The 19868-nt window shown below is 38.7% G+C and overlaps 1 protein-coding gene across 6 annotated transcripts; it reads right to left on the bottom strand.

Annotated features, from left to right (window-relative positions):
* Positions 1–7644: 7644 nt before the first annotated feature.
* On the bottom strand, positions 7645–15128 carry stx19 (syntaxin 19). 6 transcript variants are annotated; one of them, XM_042425473.1, is made up of 6 exons: positions 14906–15128; positions 12167–12279; positions 11470–11778; positions 10968–11204; positions 10113–10325; positions 7645–9079 (listed from the first exon to the last, which is right to left on the bottom strand). In XM_042425473.1, the coding sequence occupies exons 3-6, from the start codon at positions 11689–11691 to the stop codon at positions 8843–8845; spliced, it is 909 nt and encodes a 302-aa protein (XP_042281407.1). In that variant the 5' UTR covers positions 11692–11778; positions 12167–12279; positions 14906–15128; the 3' UTR covers positions 7645–8842. The 6 variants fall into 6 exon arrangements, with proteins under 6 accessions (XP_042281407.1, XP_042281410.1, XP_042281411.1 ...); XM_042425476.1 differs by having other exon boundaries at positions 11470–11720; XM_042425477.1 differs by having other exon boundaries at positions 11470–11717.
* Positions 15129–19868: the final 4740 nt, after the last annotated feature.

Here is a 19868-nt window from a genome sequence, read left to right as displayed (position 1 = left end):
TATCTGTAAAGTTGGTGAAAATGAACAAATATCAACCTTAATATAGAATAAATACCATGAAAATGCCCAATTTAATATTTAACTTTTAAATTAGTCACCGTAATAATACTCAGTATTCCTGCCCTGCCATTGTTGCATAAAAGAGAATAGTGGCCATACCAACAATAATGTGTAACAGTGAGCTGACACACAAAACTAAAAATCTGCCCCCCCCCCCCTTATTTTTACACCAGTTTCACATGTGCTGGGCATTAAAACCAGTACTCATTCATCCACCCACCTGTCAAAAAAGATGAAAACATCTTTTAAGTCAGTGTAGCAGCTACACACACAGATGTGTCTATTACCATTCACTCTATCTGCATGGGATCGAGACAGATGGCTCACACGCAGATATCATGCACTGACCTTCCCAGAGCTCTCATTACAGAGGCTCATATATCACTCTGACAGAATATTTAAGTTTGAGCATTTATCCTTCAATAGGTAATAAGTAACAGTCAACTTTTGACATTAGCTGGTTTACAAATATGGGGCTACGTACCATAGTTTATCTTTAAATCTCTAGCACACTGTTATAAAGAGCTTCTTGAAATGAATAACATAGTTATAAGAAGTGAAAAGATTACAAATTTAAAGGATCAAGGTCTTACACCATTCCGGTGGTCATAATTTTGCCTTCACTGTGTCTTTTACCTAAATCTCCTAAGTGATAATCGTGAGTATGAACTTTTGTATTTGTATTTCGTATACCCTAATTAAACTGCAGAATTTTCTATCCCATTAAAGGGACAGTTCAACATTTTGACAACTACACTTTCTCCATGCAGAGTTAGACAAGAAGATTAATACCACTCTCATGCTTTGAGGAATATTTCCGACGCTGAGACTGTGCAAAGATGGCTGCTCCCATCTCCTGCTGTTTTTTGTTTTGTTTGTTATTTCTGTGATCATCTGTATTTACTGATCTTAAGGATCCTTTGCCTTGACAAAAGGAGCTTTTAGCACATACATAGCTTGAGATCATGCTTATACTGTGCTGCTGACTCGCTACACCTTGGATGACAGATTCTGACTACTATCCTGAGGACAATCCAAAGGAACTTCATCCCTTTCACTGAGGGAGGAAACAAGACCAGTTCCACCGGAGCAGGAGACTAAAAGTAGGCCCAGTTTAGGGCCCTGGTTGGTGAGTTTCATTCACCTGAAACTTGACTAACAGGACAGGAGCCCTCACATGCATGTGCCAGTCTAAGTCTTTCACTGCCGGTCATCTGATGTTTACTAGTGTTAGTCACCTTCTCAACAATCCATACTGGCCATAGTTGTTTTGTTTCTCTGCAACAGCTGTTACTAGACCTGCCTCCACTCACCACTTCTGACTGTGAGAACTACACCCGCCTCCGCCTAAAAGTTAAGGAGCTGGAAGGAGGAATATCCACTCTATATCAGATCCAAGAGGCCGAGAGGCTCGTGGACACCATAATATCCATTGGACCTGCAGCAACAGCTGTGGTTGAGCTGGACTCAACTGTAACGTGCACAGATGCCACCTCCCCAACTGTGCCCATTGATCCATGGATCCAGCTAGGAGAAAGGCCAAAGGCACCAATCAGTTCCAAACCGCACCCACAGGAGCAGTGAATTCGAGTGTGCAATCCTGAAAAGTATAAGAGATCCTTATAAGAGGTCCCCTCCGTCCCAAGATATCCAGCTGAGCAACAAATCTGACATCCTGAATGAACAGGATTTTCCGCCACTTTCTGGTCACCTGCAGCCTGTGGAAAGTGTCCAGAGCTCACTGTTTAAGGGTGAAAAAGTGACAGTGTGGGTGCGAGCCAAGTGACACAGAGCCACAGAGCCATCCTTCCCATGGAAGTGTAAAAGTTTCCCCTCACCCCACCTTTTCCCCACAGAATCAGTGGAACCTCAACATGCACCTTGAGCCCCACTATCGCCATGCCCCATAACCTCACTAATAATTGGTTACTCCACTGTGAGACATCTAAAGAAGACAACAAACTCTCTCTTTCCCTGGGGCTAAAGTCTCGTCATCATACCAAAGATCCAAGATATCATGAATAACCACTCCTCTGCACAAAATGTAATTATTCACATCGCAGTAAATGATATCCGCGACCGCACAACTGAGTTGCTGAAACAGGATTTAAAAGTCTCAAACTCTTACCCAATCTCTGCCCTGAGAAAAGGCATTGAAAAGTTTAGCAGGATTTTAAGTCTCCACACCTGGTTACAGTCAGCCTGCATTGTGCACAATTTTATATTTAATGATATAATCTTTTTTTGGAACCGCCTCTCCTTCCATGGCTGGGATGGGTTTCATCCCAGTGGTCTGGGTGCACATATTCTGGCAAAAAACATATTATACACTGAATTAAACCATACCCACAAGTGACTTACAGTGAAACCTGACCCCTCTAGTACTACCCCAAATGCCACAGAACCAACAAAGAATCCTCTGACCCACCTCACTTCCCCTGCCTCACACAGCATTATAACCCCAAGCCCTATATATAGCCCTCTAAAAATATCAGCACTAATTAGGCCCAGATCTGGCAAGCTAAGAGTCAACAGCACTAATCCACACAATCTAAACATATCAAAGCAGTTAGGAGTCTAATGTACAACCTGTTAAATGTGTGTTGTTTAATGTAAGGTCACTATCAGGCAAAACTTGCATATTAAATGACTACATTACCTCCAGCAGGTTCGATTTTTAATCTTAACCAAAACCTGGCTTCGACCTGCTGAATTTAGTCAGCTGACAGAGGTGTGCCCCCCAAACTTTGAATCACTTACCTCTCATAGGATCAGCGGTCGTGGAGGAGGTCTGGCTGTAGTCTTCAAAGATAGATCTATGCAGGTGATTTATCCAGTTCTGAGGCTCTAATTTTAAAAAAAAAAGTGCCTCTCCTTTACTCTGCCTTCTCATCTATCATCCACCAAAGATGAATCCAACGTTTTTAACAGAATTTTCAGAGCACACAGCGGGATCATTCATTCCCCTCTTTAATAGTGCCATAGACAATCTGACATATTATTCAGATACAAATGACATCCAAAATGCTTTTCACAAGCTGTGCCTATCCACCTTGGACAAGGTTACACCTCTAAAAACCCCTTCCAAACCTGTTCCAAGGATTTATTCTGGGACCAATTTTATTCTTACTGTACATGTTACCCCTTGGACATATCATTCAGCAACACAACATCCCTTTTCACTGTTATGCTGATGATACACAGTTATACCTCTCATTTAAACCACATGAGCTGAACAATCTAAGGATACTGCATTCCTGTTTATCCAATGTCAAGGACTGGATGGCAGCTAACTTTCTACAATTTAATTGCGGTAAAACAGAGGTTTTGATCTTTGGTCCAGAACATCACAAACTATAGATACAGTCCTCGCTTGGCTCACTTACTACCAATGATAAGTCTGTGGCAAAGAACCCTGGTGTAACTTTTGATAGCCACTTATCCTTTGAGCAACATATCAGAAATATCATCCAAGCTTGTTTTTATCAATTAAACATCTCCAAGATAAGACACATGCTAAATTTTAATGAGACAGAAAAAGTCATTCATGCTTGTATATCATCACCCCTGGACTACTGTAACTCTTTTTTTCACCTGTTTAAACTCCCACTCAGTCTCACAACTGCAGTTTGTCCATCCTATTTTTAGATTCACTGCACTGGTTGCCCATTACCTTTAGAATACATTTTAAAATTTTATTAACTACCTACAAGGACATCCATGGTCTGGCTCCAGATTATATTAAAGTATGTTTAACCCTTTACAGCACAGCCAGGCCTCTAAGATCAGCTTATCAAAAACTTTTAGCTGATCCACCAACCAGACTGAAAACCAATGGTGACCGTGTGTTTTCAGTTATGGCCCCTCAGCTTTGAAACAGCCTTCCCCTCAGTATGAGATTGGCAGACTCTGCTGCAGCTTTTAAGTGCCTCCTTAAAACTCACTTTTACAAGATGGCCTACACTTAACATGTTTTCCTTTTCCATTATCACATCACTCTCATATTTCCTTTTTATATTACTATTTTATGGTGTTTATTGGGTTTATTTAATTTTATTGTCATTACAAATTTTAGTTGTGCTTGTTTTCAGTATCATCATATTAGTATTTTTATATGCTTTTCCATACTGCATATTTAGCATTTTATCTGTTTTATATTCAAGAGTTTGTTCTTTTATTGGCATTCTATCAGCTTTATAAAAGATCACTTCTTATATTTACATCTTGTTAATATATGTGGTTATTGGTTTTACTGAAATTTCACTTGCTTTATATGAGCTTATTTCTTTTATCTGCATTTTACTTATTTATATATAAACTTATTTCTTTAATTTTGCACTTGCAATTTCATCTGTTTATGTATTGGCTCAGTGCTGCTTGATATGTGCTCTCATGTTCCTAATTATACAAGTGGGAAACTACAGCCAGCAGTGAGTAAGTTTAGCTTAGCATAAAAACTGGGAATATGGGGAAACAGCTAGCCTGGTTCTGTACGTAACAAACCGTGCCTACCAGCAATTCTAAAGCTCACTAATTAACACACAATATCTTATTCGTTTAATCTGTACAAACAACAAGTTGACAATTTCTTGGATGGATGTGGTGACTTCTTTGCGTCTTGTCATCACCGTGAGGTTTCCAGGCAACCAGCAGAGAGGTACTTGTACATAGATTTTGTGGTAAAACAATTGTTTGACTTCCCAATTCGTACTAAAAAGTACTATTTTAAAAATATTAAAATTTCTAACAAGACGACAATCCGGTAAAAATCAATGATTTCTTGAATTTCCCTCCACGTTGAAATAACATTTACATTGTGCGGATTCAAGTCTAAAATCTGTGTAGCCATTGTATCATGGTATCCTAGTTGCTACTGGAGCTGCCAGACTCACTGTACAGTTTCTTTGTGATTTATCACTTTTTGAGGGACCTCATATCTCTTTGTTCAGCTTCTGATGGGAGTGATCAGGCAGTAAAGTAATGTCAGCTCTCTATAACCACAGCTGGTGTTACTCACAGGAGCACAGCTTTGATGTTGTTCAGACATTCAGAGAAAGTCTTTGGGATCCCCATTATGACTGGCATTACAGAAATACATACAGTGTATAGGCACATACAAACGTCACAGTATCTCTGTCAGCCATGATCAGCGTCGTAAACTCTTATGTGTCTCAGACATTAAATCAGACATTGATGGGCCTCATAGGGAAAGCAGGCACTCACAGCACCCACAATGAATATAATATGGTTACTGTATTAAATGCAGAACAAGTACTGTACATGAACATTTTTTTAAAAGCCTGAGCTTACTAACACACCTCAGTGAGTTATTCTTTACCTAATAAAATGCCATTTCAACACTGCATTGCAGTAATTGTCCTCATTACTGACTCTGCATCAACGTGATTCTGTTATGTAAAGTTTTCCCATTTAGACGTTTGTAAATACAAGTTACATAGTCCGTTATGATTGTCTGAGAGCCTATAATACCCATTTATCACACAATGATGAATTATGAATAAAATATAATATTTTAGAGATGCTGTAGGTGAGTATTTAGCTAAGCCAATAAAGAACATATGGCCTAAATTTTCCTAGAGATGCAACAATGCTGCTGGGTAGCCAAAATATTACACGAAACCTGTGAAAAATATGACCATCTTTGGGTGCAAAGTCGATACTGTAGGAGTGCCTTATTAAGGTTGTCACATCTGGAGGCAGGTGTTTTATGTGAGTAGAGTTCTGATTGGCTTCAGGCTTGGTGGTTTAAGATTAAATATAGCTTCGGAGCAGGGGGTAAATAAGATAAATCCACAGAGAAACCTAGAAACATTGAAAAACTGTTGTTGTACTGGGCATTTTCAAGAGAGTCTAACTGTAACTTAACTGAAGGAGGTGAAGCAGGGTATCTGGGGAAAGAGAGGCCACTTTTTTACTTACCCTGGATTACAGAGAAAGAGAGAGAGTTTTTGGGCAAGTGCTGGTGAACCTGGCTGACCTGCTTGTGGGTCATATGTCCAGAGGTTTCTGAACTGACTACTGCTCACTCTCCCATGTCCTTATGTTCGCATGGACTGCTAATAAACCCCAGAAGCTTTCTTTCAACCCTGTAGACATCTCTTGATCCTGTGCTGACCTGCATGTCGATGGTATATATGAAGACATTTTACCTAATTCCATTTTATAGATTTTCCACTTCCATTCATTCCCACTTTTCTTTGTGAGGATGTCTATGCATATGCTTCATATTCTTCTGTTGTAATGACAGCTCAGCCTGTAATACATTTGCTTGTGTCAGCCTGAGGTATAATCAAGAGAAAAGGGTTTGACCCGTCTCATCATTTTTGATGCCATTAAATGGCTAGATATTCCCATTACATAGATTTTTTGAAAAGAATGAGAAAGAAAAAGACTGTAACAGAATCCAAATAGATTTTGAGAGGAGGATTTTGTTCTGTTGTTGCTTGATATTTTTATTATTTTTACTGTCACAGAGCAGAAGCAACAAAAACATCATCTCTCCTGTTTTGAGTAATGACCTGCATGAGCTGTTAATAATGGCTCAACAACACTGATTGACTGAACACTTTTTTTCACTTTTGGGAGCAAATTCATGTTGAGTAGTTATGTTTTCTAATATGATATTTGTATAATTATTAATTAGTTGTGTGGTGATATGCCCTTTAACAGCTAAGTGATAACCTGTTCTTTTAACTGGCAATTATCTCAGTGAACACTGGATGGCATTGTTGCTGTTCAGGAACCCTGCAATTTGAAGCAGTATTTCATTTATCTTCACTAAATCTGAGGAGATGACAGAAAGTATGCCGTGCTGCATTACAATATATTGTTATTTGATTTGCATATCTGAATTTACATATTTGATGTATTTATGTCTTTGTTTCAAAATGTCATTCTAATCAGAGTTTGACTGATACTCAAACACAGAAATCAGATTCAGGAAAATACATTTCCAGAGAGATAGTATCACTACACCTCACACACATGTCACATCTGGTGCCTCTACTAACCCAAAGGGAGCAGTGTAAATAACAGTTAACCTAAATAAAATACTGCACTGACTGGTAGTGTTTCTGAGGTGTCAAATGAGTTTTCAATCCCTAGAGAAGATACTAAATTGACTTACAAAAGGTAATTTTTTTGCACTTTTTTGGGGTTGTCTGTCAGCCACTCAACTCTAAATGTTTAACTAAAGTTAAAATAAGCTTGAGGGTCATTTTATTTAAAAAAAAAAAAAAAAAAAGAAAAAGACAGTTTTTCTGGGGTGGGTCCTCTTGTCGTCTGCTATAAGTTAACGGTTATGTTTACACACTGCAGGGACTTAAGTTACAGTAGCTGTCTGACAGTTAACTTGGAATAGCAGACAAACCAGATTTTCCAGTCTGGCTCCGGCACACCTAGTTCACCTGTATTTTGTCCCGGACATCAGACACCATGGGTCACTGACACACTAAGGAACATCATTGTCACTGCTGAAACTAGTTTTGAGCTGTTTTGCCATTAAGTGAGATAAACGCACTGATGACTCTTATTGGCTGTATCTCTCTGGAATGAATGACTGATTTGTTATTTCTTTGTCAGTATCCTAGAAGGAACAATGAGTTGGTGTTTTCAGCTCAACAGTAAGTAAAAGTTGAAACAGGAGACGATTACCTGTTAACAGGTGTTGGTTTATTTCTCAGTTATACATCATATTCCCAATATTTTAATCAATACTGCTGGTACTCCCCCAGGCAAGAACTTCCCATCCAGTTTAGAGCCATGGCTCCCTTTATGTGCAACATAATGATATAAATAATAATGATACATGTGAATGCCAGGATTTTTCATCTAAACAATGTAACAGTTCTAACTGAATTATAAATTGAAGTTCCACTCCAATATACAACATATTTAGATAAAATAAGATATTTCCTTAAATGTAGGACTCCAAATCTTCCATCTTATTTTTAAACAAACCATTCAAGCAGGCATATGACTTCAGTGATTTTCTCCAGTTTTGTCATCATGACAGAAATATTTTCATCTAGGCTTATTTAAAGTTTTACTTGAATCTCTGCCTCTGAAATTGGATAAATGAATTATATTTTTTCACTGAAAATGATCAGACTTTGAAATGCAAATGAGACTAATGTCTAATTGTAAAACAAGTTCATCAGTATGTGGACCAAATGAAATGAATATGTCACGACTGAAAGAGAATGATTCTGTGCTACACTAAATTTGAGATTCTGCTGTGAGAAAAAAGTGCATGTACTATATAAAAAAAGTGGTCATTAACTAGAGTTCCTGTGGCAGAAAAAAGATGAGAGGCTCTTTTGAAAGAAAAAAAAAGTGAAATATCAGTCTTGCTGATCTAGCACTGGCAGTTACAGAGGTAGTGGTCTCCCCTTGTTTGTGACCTCTGTCAGATGACAGTGAAGGTCTCCAATAAGCAGCAGTGTTGGTGAGTAGCACTCACTGAACTGTCTCTTCCAATAGCAATCGCTTCACATCCACTTGAAAGAAACAAGTGCCTCAAATACCAATTCTGGCCTTTCCCCCGAATTGTTTTCTATGCTCTGCTGAATCTGTCTTCACCGTGGCTCTGTTCAACAGCAAAAACTGCAGTACCATAACCTTCACTTTAATGGTACTTGAATCCAACGTTGCTTACTCCCAACAGGTAAGTGAAATGTTTGAAATAAAAAGTTATTTGGAGTGACCATTGAGGTACAAAATGTATATCAGCCAATATATCCATTTCTTGGAAACTGCTATTTTATAAGCAGCATCTCCAGGGAGGGCAGCAGCAGCAGCACAGCTGTCGAAGTGGGTTCTTCTTCTTGTACCTGGCAGCCATCTTGAACTTTTCATTAGACGCTGCCACATAATCTTGTGTCCTCTCTACGCTGGTCTGGATGTGTTCGATGTAAGCCCCTTGTTCCTCCACCAACATGAAAATGTCCATGAAGAGGTCCCTCAGCTCGTTCATATTGTTCTCCAGGCTCAACAGCTCCTGGTGGAGAAGGATGATAGGATCAATACTGTAACTATGAGGAACATTGGTCAGAAGCTGCTGGTGGTTGTACAGTACAGAGAACATAAAGACAAGATTGATGAGGAAACAAGATCAGATCTTAATAAAACACAGTTTGAGCAGAGAAAATATTCCAACATCTTGTCTGACTTTCACATGCTTATTGTGACTGACATGCTGGTTCACTTGGAGATCTCTTTGTATTCAACAGGGGTTGCTTGTTCTTCTGGACCTAGAGTACTGCTTGTTTCATCTCCCAATGAGTTAATTTTATTCACCTGGTGTCCCAAGACTATATGAATCCATTTTAAATGGCTAGAATAAAAACTAGTAGGGCTCTCAAGGACAGCAGCAAGAAATAACTGGTTTACTACATGATTTTTGAGCCAAGACAGGAGTACCAATCTTCTTCAATTAGACCTAACTGATTCATCTCCAATTTGCATATCCAGTCCTTCCTTTTACCCATTTCCCATACCCGTGTCAGTTGGAGCTGGTATTGTATGGGGCTTGCCTTATATATGGCATATTTCCGTCATGTGATGTGGAAGGTAGCAATGGTTATGACATGCAACTATTCATTTAATGTATAATGTACACATTTTATTAGCTCTGAGCTACAGTTGCACGATGAAAAATTTGTGTGTATTTGTGCACCAAATAAGCATTGAATTAGATTTAAATTAATTGTACTTTATTTAGCTTGAATGTTGTTTGATTTATCAATATTAATTAGATTTTCAGAACTCCCATATTACTTAGTGCCTTGTTGAATTATATATTGGAGATTTCAGACAAAAATTCCCTGCAACAGTGAAGATTAGATTGCTGCTCAAAAACAATAATCATAATGTAAATACCCAAACTTTCATATGATAGTAACTTTGCATAAAGGAGCCAATATTCAATTATAATGTGAAAATCAAGACAGAATCTGCCCCAAATCTCTTTGGGACTTAATCATGCGAGAACTTTGGACCTGATTTAGTTATGTCTTTGCCACTACCCTCACCTTGTGCCGCTGTTCGATCTCAGATAGTTGTGACCGTGTGATTTTGGCATCATTTAGCAGGTTCTCATTGAAGACCTCCCATTTTCCTGTGGCAACCATCTCATTCACCTCCTCCTCTGTTACGTCTCTTCCTGATACCTCCAGCTGCCGGATAATGAAGTGCTTACAGCACTCCTGCTTGGTCAGCAGACCTTCATTATACTGTCGCATTACCTGAACATAATTATAGCACAAAGAGAAAATGAAAATGGAGGGGGAAGGGAAATGAGAAATGAGAAGAAATTGGAGGCTAATCTTTGACCCTCTTGAGTACAACAAAAAATACATGAACACCTTAGGGTAGAAAGACAACACTTAAGTCCTACTAAACTTGATGGTTCTGGCACAGCTATCATTTCATTCATAAAATGCCCAGTTTTATTTTTATCTATTTGTATGCGTGCCTGCCTGCCAACAGTCTTTGGCATTGCCTACTGCATTAAAAAGAAAAGTACACTGCTCAACCGGTATCAGACTAAACTGAGGTGCTGAGAAAATATTAAACTGAATGAAAAAAGTATCCTCACATTCAAATCTGTGCAAAAATCTTTTTAATTAGCGAGATTTCGGCAATGCTCACTAATTAAAAAGATTCTTGCACAGATTTGAGAGTGCGGATTCATGCATTACATAATTATAAATGTACAATGACAGTGATAAATATGACTTGCAACTATTTTTTTTTGCAGTTGAAGACGCATAATTTCTGTTGAGACAACTGTGCGTCGCCTTACTAATCAAAATTAAGCTTCATTCAAGACCATCATTCTTTCTAGTCCAAAAATATAAAAAGTAAATTAGGATCATATTCCCAACCTGCTGGAATTTGCGGTAAAGAGCTGCATACTGGGAGCGTTGTATTCTTGTTGTAACAGCAGTTGGTCCCTGCTGGTCTTCAGTTCTTTGGACCTGTTTTGAAAGAGCATCTAAACGTCGGTGGAGGCTTTCTGCTCGTAGCTTGATGTCCCGGGTTATGCTGCTCTCCTTCTTCATTACACTGAAACGACGCATGGTTGCAACCAGTGTCTTCTGCTGTTGGGTAAACTTAAGGACCTGTTTGTAGTTGAGATTAGACAGAGGTTTTGCAAAGTTCAGCTCTGACCACACATGAGAGGAGAAAGCTAATCTTAACCAGCAGATACTGGTCATACATTCTGATCTTCTATCTTCTCAGTCAAGTTTGGAATCTTATAATAATGAAAACAGTGAAAAATCAACAACAAAAGCAATGCAAGCAAGTTAAATATGCACAAATTATGAAGTAAGTAAAAAAAAAAAAAAAAGTAAAAAAAGTATATTTCCTCCAAATAAACCTTACTTCTGTGTCCAGCACTGTGATGTCATCTCGGATTTGCTGAACCTCTGACAGGAAATTCTCAACAACTGGCTCCTCCTCAAACACCACAGCCTGTGGCGTTATGACCCCGACCACGGCAGAGTCATCATTATCACCCTCCGCTGGGAAAGGGTTGGTATTCTCAGTTGCTGCATCAGAAAACTCTTGAGCCCTCTGCTGTAATTCCTCCAAGCGGTCTCTCATTGTGGAAGAGCTCTCACCAACGCTTGCTCCTCAGGACACAAAGTTATTATTGTATTTACAGCTCTTGTCAATGATGAGGAGAGGATGCTGAAAAGTAATTAGCATAAAACTTTAATGATTGCTTTTGGCAAACTGGATGCAAATGGTTGTGAGACTATTTGCATCAAGTTTAATGATTTCACTATTAACATGAACAATAAATTCAGTAACTGTACACATCAAATGTACATTAACAAGCATCAATGTTGAAAAAAGTAGCTCTGAATATAATGTACTTGGTTATATTTAGTATGTACTGTACTTTGGAACAGTGTTGGTAAGTAGCATATTACTTACACGTTATGTTAATGGGATGTTCGTTTCAGGAACAAGTAGTTTCAAACACAATTTTAAATTCAGTAATTAAATTAGTTACTACTCCCATTAATGCTCTGTTACTGCAACTTTGTGGAGGTTGGCTTGTGTGCTGTCTTACCAGAAGTTGTATGGGAGGTTGATATCAATTTAGTCTCTATGCACTCAGTGGAGACTGGTCTGGGACGTGTTAGCTTGGTGCAGTTGTAGGAGGTGTGGAGACACAGTTAGCCTCTACCAAAAGAAGACAAATGTGCCAAAGTTCTCTTAATTTGTTGTGTCCTATTTGACTAGCTAACCACTATTCAGGAGTCACTTGAATTTTCTTGTTTTGTAAGTGAACCCCATGATTGACTGTGAGGGAGGGACCTTTGGAGTGCTGGTCAGGGCCTAGCTAATCTTAGCGTTTAGTGGACAGTAATTATCTCTAATTGTTAGACTAGTTGCTTTTAACCCTGTTTGTTCCCTAGTTTCACTGCTTGTGTTTCAGTCCAAATATGAGTGATTTGTTTTTAAGTGGTCCTAAAAACTAAAATGAATTGCCTTCACATACTCTTACATGCCACTTAACCAACTTCATTCCCATTCATGACAAATGAATGAAACCCTGTCTCCTAGAAATTACGTTTCTATACTACTAAATTGTTTTCCCAATTGCGTGGAATCACTAAACATAATTGCTGTCTGGATTATGCTCACAAGCAACGGCGGGGGTGGTAGGTGGGTGTACAAAGCACAGGACCTTGACACCAGAGACCGGCGCATCCTGAGTCCTGTCTGTGGTTGGATTTAGGCAACAGAAGCACTTTGATTAAGGTTAAAGAAAGATTGTGTTAGTCCATAGTGCCTTGAAGCACTAGACACTTTGTTTATTAACATTCAACAGAAATCATGATCTTTCACTAACCTGCCCTTAGTGCTGTGAGTGCCTGAACATAACCATAAAAAAGTTTAATAATGCTTTAGTTACTATGAGAAGATATTGCACTGCAAGAGCGAATATTGTAGGCGAAACTAATAAAATACATTGTCAGTGAACATTTTACTGATTCATTCGGTACCAAGATTTTGCGACTTGAATGATATGTTCATTCACAACATTTTCTGATTGTGTTGATAAAAAAAAAAAAAAAATTTAATCTGGGCAGCATTACATTTCTCTGAAAATGTATTTGATATTACAAGTTACAGTAGTAGCATACAAACATAATTTCTAGTAGACAGGGTCGATTGTAGGCCTCATCATATAGCTGCCCTTCTATGCAAGCCAGGTAGTGAACCTCACTCCTCAGGACATTGACTGTCAATAAACACCCGGGCATCGCTGAGGACACAGCTCCTTTACTAAATACAGGTCCTGTAGTTCAGTCAAATGCACTGGCAGTCAAGTGTGTGCCCTGGTGTGTCCAGTGTGAATCATAGCCTGACCAGTGTTTGTTTACATAATTACAAGTGCATCTGTCCTGATATGAGTACAATTGATGAGGCATATCTCTGCACTCTGCTGAAGGAGTATTTTTTAACGATATGAAATCAACATGAGATGCATGAGCACAAAGTTTATCTGCAACATCAGTCAAATTGACTCTGGTTTCTTTTCCCCTGAGAACTGAGTGGGTTGTTTTTATGTTCAAAAACACACTCAGCAAAAACAAGAGAAGAGGAAGAAAACAAATTCATGTTGTGTACCATACAAGGATGACAAGTCTAAAAAAAAGTGACACGTGAAACAGACACGTACACATAATGTCAGATTTGACATTTGTTTAGTTAGTGTGTAGTGTTTTGAAGTTAAAATATGTCTTCACAACAACTGTGAAATATTGAGCATATTTCACTTTCAACTTTTCTGCGCTATTTGCCAAAGCTAAAGTAAACAAGTGAGGTGTGCTCATGATTAAAACCATGACATACAGAATCAGATTTTCTGAATTCCTTTGACAAGTGAAGTGGATTAAACTACACATTCCTATGCATTTAAATGAGCATACCAAAATTGTGAAAATGACTTGGCAACACAAAGATTTGGGTTTCAGAGGCCCTAAACATAATCTTTTGGAAGCACATGATTGTGTGGGGGGAACAGAGTGTTTGGCTGCTGAGAAATGGAGCATTTCAAATCACAGACTATCCCATTTCTGGATAGATTTCAAGCAGGAAAGACCCAATTTTGTGTCTCTCTGAGTGTGTATGTGAGTGTTGTAACATTTATGAACTTCTCAGAGCTCAAAGAATGTAAAAGTATCTATTGTTTTCAGGGCTGAACTCTCTCCCTATCCTCTCTCTCTCTCTCTCTCTACCTGCCCGACCCAGAAGAGCCGATTAAAAAATTGCTGAAAGGATTTAGAAGCACATTCTCCTGTGTTTATCCTAAAAACCTGGAAGAAAGTGGGGCAGGGTTCACAGGAGTCCAGTCTCTCTCTCCATGATTGAACGTTTTGTTCTCTAAAACTGGAAAATATTTTCTTCCTGCTATCCATCCACTCCTTTGTCTGTGTTTCTTCTCTCATCTCCACACAGGTGGAACAGTAAGAGTGCTCAAACAGTAGGTTTATTTTATTGCAGGTCTTTTAACTTTACAAGATAATTGAATTCTGCTTAAAATCTCCCAGAAGTTGTGGATAGTTAAGTGAACTTGCTGTACTTTACTCACTTATGTTCAAGATATATGTTCTATTAATAAATGAATAGTACCTAAAAAGTTATAAAAACTACCAAACTGCTAAAGTTAGGTTTATAACAAGGTTTACATTAGTGCAGTATTAATTGCTCTATAATGTTAAATCTCATTGTAGTTTTATACACATTTACAGTCTGAGGCTGTAGCAAACATTTAGTCTGAAATGAGGATTGTATTTACCTTAATGTTGTTAGTATTCCATCACAGGCTGTCTGCTGAGTGTTCCCATTCACATTTGACCGGGAATGTAATCCAAGACAAACACGTTCTTTGATATCATCATGTCATCTCCAGATATCCTTACATTCACCTGATGCCCATCAGCTGTGAGGTACAGGACTGAATACTATAACAGTTATGACACCAACTGTTTATAAGAACAGATACATTCACAAGCAAGGAAAGTGGAACTTTTGAGGAAGTCTGGTTGAGTCAGTTTCAAGCACCTCCCCTCCTTCTGAGGAAGGCCTGAATATGGCCAATAGGAAAGGAGCAGCCTGAAGGCCCATTTGCTTATCTAAAGAAATGAGAGGTGACGTGATTAAGTAAATGAGGAGGGAGAGAGCATGGAGAGCACAGGGAACTCATGAAGCCTACCCTCAGGCTTATTTCTGGGCAGGAAAGTAAAGCAGAGCAAATAGAAGTGTATTGTGTACATTGCTGGGACCAAACAATAGGGATTGTGGTTAGGGTGTCAACCAGGGCCTTGGGTTTCTGATCCACATAGTTAATTTCACTATAATGTGTCTGGGCCCTCTTGGTCAGGGGGTATTGTTCTCCACAGGCCCCAGTAAGTCCGCTGAGTACTTTTGACAGATTTCTACTGACAAGCTCCCTAAAATCGAGGCGCCTTTTCAACACGGGAAGGGACACAGTCACTCTCTGCTATGCAGCATAACCCACTGTGCAAAGCTGTTTGAAGTATGGCGTCAGAGGGAGAGAGGGGAGACAGGTTTGAGGATGAGAAGAGTTTGGTAGGGGCAAGAGTTCAGTCTTCGTCACTTTAAACTTTGAAATGTGGTTGTCATTTTTCCCCACCAACTGTGGGGTGAAAACCTTGTAACTTCAAACTGCAGCAGCTATGTTGTTAGTGTGGTGGCCAGTGATGCATGGAAGGGTCAGACATTTAATGACTTTTGAACATATACCAGTTTTATAATAATATTCAGTCTCTTGTAGGCACCACAATGTATTTTTGACGGTGGTTTAAAATTGTTTCATAGCCCAAGGGTCCTTTTTTTCAGCCCAAAGAGGATCACTTAATCTTTTAAGTAAAGTTCTGAAATCACCAAAACTGGCAATGCAATGCAATGTCACTAGCAGCAAATAATTTCCAGTGGGTGGTGGTGTGTTGCTTCAGTAAAAAATGAAAAGCACATAAACCATATGATGACTATGCAAAATGCTGTTGGTAAAGTATTATCTTTGTTGTACCAGATGCTACTTTATGCCTGTAATAATGCTGCAGCGGCCTGTTAACTGTGAGTGATCTATCCCTAAAGGCAAGATGTTATGACAACAAAGCAAAACCAGTTTTCTGAGTGTCAGAATTCACCTTCATCAGCATCATGGGAACAAGCTAACAGTACTTAATTTGCATATTTCATCTGATCAGTCATCATATATTTTTTTTCTTTGATTCTCCTCGTGGCATCACTGATTAAGGAGAATGGGTTATAAGGGATTTGCTCTCTCACACACATTCACAATCCACCTCGCAATCACAACCTCCTTAGACCTCGGGGCCAAGTGGATCTCATTTCAACGCTTCTTAATTGTTGCTGCTCCATCTGTAGAATTTAGACAGGATTTAATAGAACAATAACACCGGAAAAGAAATATCAACTAAGTGGCTTGAGTTTGTTCACCAAGGCCAGAAACCTCTCAGGAGTGCTTCCTCTCTGGCTGTAAACTAGCTGCCCCAAACAAGCACTATCAATCAAAAGCTTTATGTAACAGATTGTTAAGATCAGGCCTACTAATCCTACTGAAGTAGGTGAGATTTGTAAGGAAGTGACGCATGAGAGGCTCAACAAAAGAAAAAGAAAATGGTGGAAAAAGTGTTGCCATGTCACGGATTATTAAAGCATTTTTATATTAAAATGAATTAAATGACAATGTGTAATATAAAAAGGGTTGCTTTTAGTGACAAACCCACAGAGAATTATTACCCAACCTTGCAATTCCCCTCAGCTTTGTGAAGTGTCTTTCAGCTAATTGTTTTGGATTAATAGCCCACAACTTTACTGGTTTGGTTCAGTTTCTCTGCTTTCATTAACCTTGTTTCCAGCAGTAGAAGGCTGTTTCAGTAAAAACATAAAATAAATTAAAACTAAAAAAGCTCTGATGAATCTAATATACCTTACTAAAGTACCAAACACCAGTTGAAGTTAGTGATTTGCAGGTAAATACAGTAGAGCATTTAGCAGTTAGAACACCAAAATAAAGCTAAAAGGACAGTTGGACTTAGACAGCAGGTTCAGAGTAGACTGAGGCTTTTGAGTTGAAGGTGGCATTTTTGGAAACATTTACCTCATGTTTTAGAACTCTGACTATGTTTAACATAGACAGCTGAAATTATAAAAGTATACAAATTACAGAAAGTCACAAAAAGTATGATGTCCCTTTAAGTATCAAACTCTGTATATTTATCTTGCTCTGAATAAAATAATTGCTACATTGCCACTCAAGCAATAAAACCAAGTAACACAAATCTGTTGTCCCAAAGTATAAATGCAATAACATTAGTTATTGCATTTTCTAGTGTATGTGTATATTGAATGGGGGTTCTGTATTGCCAGACAGGGAAGGAAAAAAAAGTCCAGCTGGAGAGAAATTACTGGTTAAAAGGGAAGCATGAAGGTAGCACAGTACAAAGAACAGACAGTACTTCAGCATAAACAAGCAGAAAGTAAATGAAAAAAGAGGAATGCGAAGATGACTAAAATGCATTACCTCCTTGGCGTTTCACCTCAAATACACTCAAAATGAAAGAGCGTGTCAGGTTGTCTCAAGTAGAGTTTGTCTTATAATATAGCTGTTGGGGAGCTCTCTGGGTATTACTGTAATTGAAGGGATGTCAGAACCAGTGCTTTGATATTGTTCACTGTAGAGTCCAGAGAGAGAGAGAGTGAGAGAAAGAGAGAGAGGTAAGACAACAACCCCCCAACAGCCTCTCAGCCGCAACCTTGAGAGTGATATTTAAACACTGACAGAGAAAATATGCAGCGTTGTCTCTCCAAGGGGAGAAAAAAGGAAGGATTAGGGAAAATTGGAGGCCACTATCACTGCTGGCATATTGATATTCTTGGATGTTGAGTGTGTTTAATAATAATATAATAAACTTTATTTGTATAGCACCTGTTTTTTTTTAATTGAGACATAATATATGCAACATATAGCATATATGGATATATATACATGTACACTCATGTATCTAGGGGTCACATAATATTGCCACCAATTTAGACCCATCACAGGATTGACATGTTATGACTAATCTAATTCCCCCCAGACAAATATTGTAACATATACACACTTACAATACATACACACACCCACATACATCCACACAGAAATGTGATACATAATAATACCCACACTCATGCTTACATACACACACACACATATGCAAATATAGTTGTGTTAAATCAGAATATCTACAGAGGTAGGTGAATGTCCAGAACAAGTAAACAAAGAGAAAAAAAAGAAAAGAGTAAATAGAAAAATAATAATATCTATAGTCATAATGGTTGTAATTGTAATAAAATATATAATTACATAAATAAGTTATCATCAGTGTAATGAGCTGCGGAATGGGCTAAGACGGGTCCACCAGGCACCGAGCCAGCACCAGGGGTGAGGGGGCAAACAGGCTACATACTATAGTGGCGTTCATACAGGAAATGCAGCTCAAAGTGCTTAATTGACAAGTGTTGAATTGACAAGTTGTTGGTCTTACCAGTGTTGAAAAGCCCCTGAAAACAGCAGACCACCACAGGCCACTGCAGTGCTCCACTGACTACCAGAACAATGAAATTAAAGCAGATTTAATTGCAGGTTTTGAAGACTGACACCCTTAAAGCAGCTGATATCATACTTATTATAAAATACATTTTCCTGCATCACTGTTACTAATCCACAGTATAAACTTGAACTACTGTAGCTGCATTCACAGAGGACCCTCTCATCATACCAATAGAGAGATGATTTGACAGAGCAATATCCGAGTATTAACATAGACCAGTATCAGCCTGATGTACGAGTTGTGCACCCGGAGAACGAAGCAAAGGAGAAAGAGGAGATAAATGAGTGAGGGGAGAGAGACGGTCAGAGGGGCAAGGATAATGAGGTCGAAGCCATCGTCATTAAGCCAATCAGAAAGATTGATACAGAGGTCGGTGGCCTTGCCTACTAAAATGAGGCAATCAGGGATCTGGATATTAAATGTTCGCTTTGGGTGCTGTATTAGCTTGTGCCTAGGGTCATTTGGGTTTTAATTTACAGTTGAGCAGCATATACTTTAATTGCTAACCCTGCCAAAATTCCCAGTGTCACACAAGTACTTTAAGTCTCAGAATGTTTACCTTTTACCTACAGTATATGTATTTAATCTAATAAGACCAGTCATGTAGAGAGATATTTATCTTATGTGGCGGGTTTTGGCTTAAAGGTCACTGGTAGCAAACAACTGGTCAACCAAGTTTGACACCAATTCAAAGGATTGTGAGGTCAGCTGTTGGCAGGAAAGGGCACAACCACTGATTTCAGGGGTGTTGTTTCAAACAACTAACTGCAACTGTGCTTTTGTCAACAAAGTCTTGCTCCCAACAAGAAATGGTAATCAACATGAGTGCATGTTGGATAGACTCCAGTCTCCAATCAAGAGCAAAAAAGTAAGAACAACTTTCTTCAAGGGAAGAAAACATTTGTTAAACTGAACTATACTGGCAAGGAAGTATATGATGGGTGGTTGCATGTGGCCTCACAGCAGAGACTGCCAGTCACCACCAAACGCTGTCAGCTATAGTAGTTGACTGACAAAACGCTTTCTTCTAAATGTGAATGAAATTTCAACCTCAAAACACAAATTTGCCTTGTATTCAACATTAAAATCGGTCCCTACTTTTGTGAAATAGCTGGA

Source organism: Thunnus maccoyii, chromosome 11 (assembly GCF_910596095.1).
Source record: "Thunnus maccoyii chromosome 11, fThuMac1.1, whole genome shotgun sequence".
Lineage (NCBI taxonomy): Eukaryota > Metazoa > Chordata > Actinopteri > Scombriformes > Scombridae > Thunnus > Thunnus maccoyii.
This window is presented reverse-complemented; position numbering and strand designations above follow the sequence as displayed.

Coding starts and splice junctions, on each gene's coding strand:
- stx19 (XM_042425473.1), bottom strand. CDS start 11,691: ATGAGAGACCGCTTGGAGGAATTACAGCAGAGGGCTCAAGAGTTTTCT. Junction 11,205..11,469: donor TCACAGTGCTGGACACAGAA/GTAAGGTTTATT, acceptor AACTACAAACAG/GTCCTTAAGTTTACCCAACA. Junction 10,326..10,967: donor TTTACCGCAAATTCCAGCAG/GTTGGGAATATG, acceptor AATTATGTTCAG/GTAATGCGACAGTATAATGA.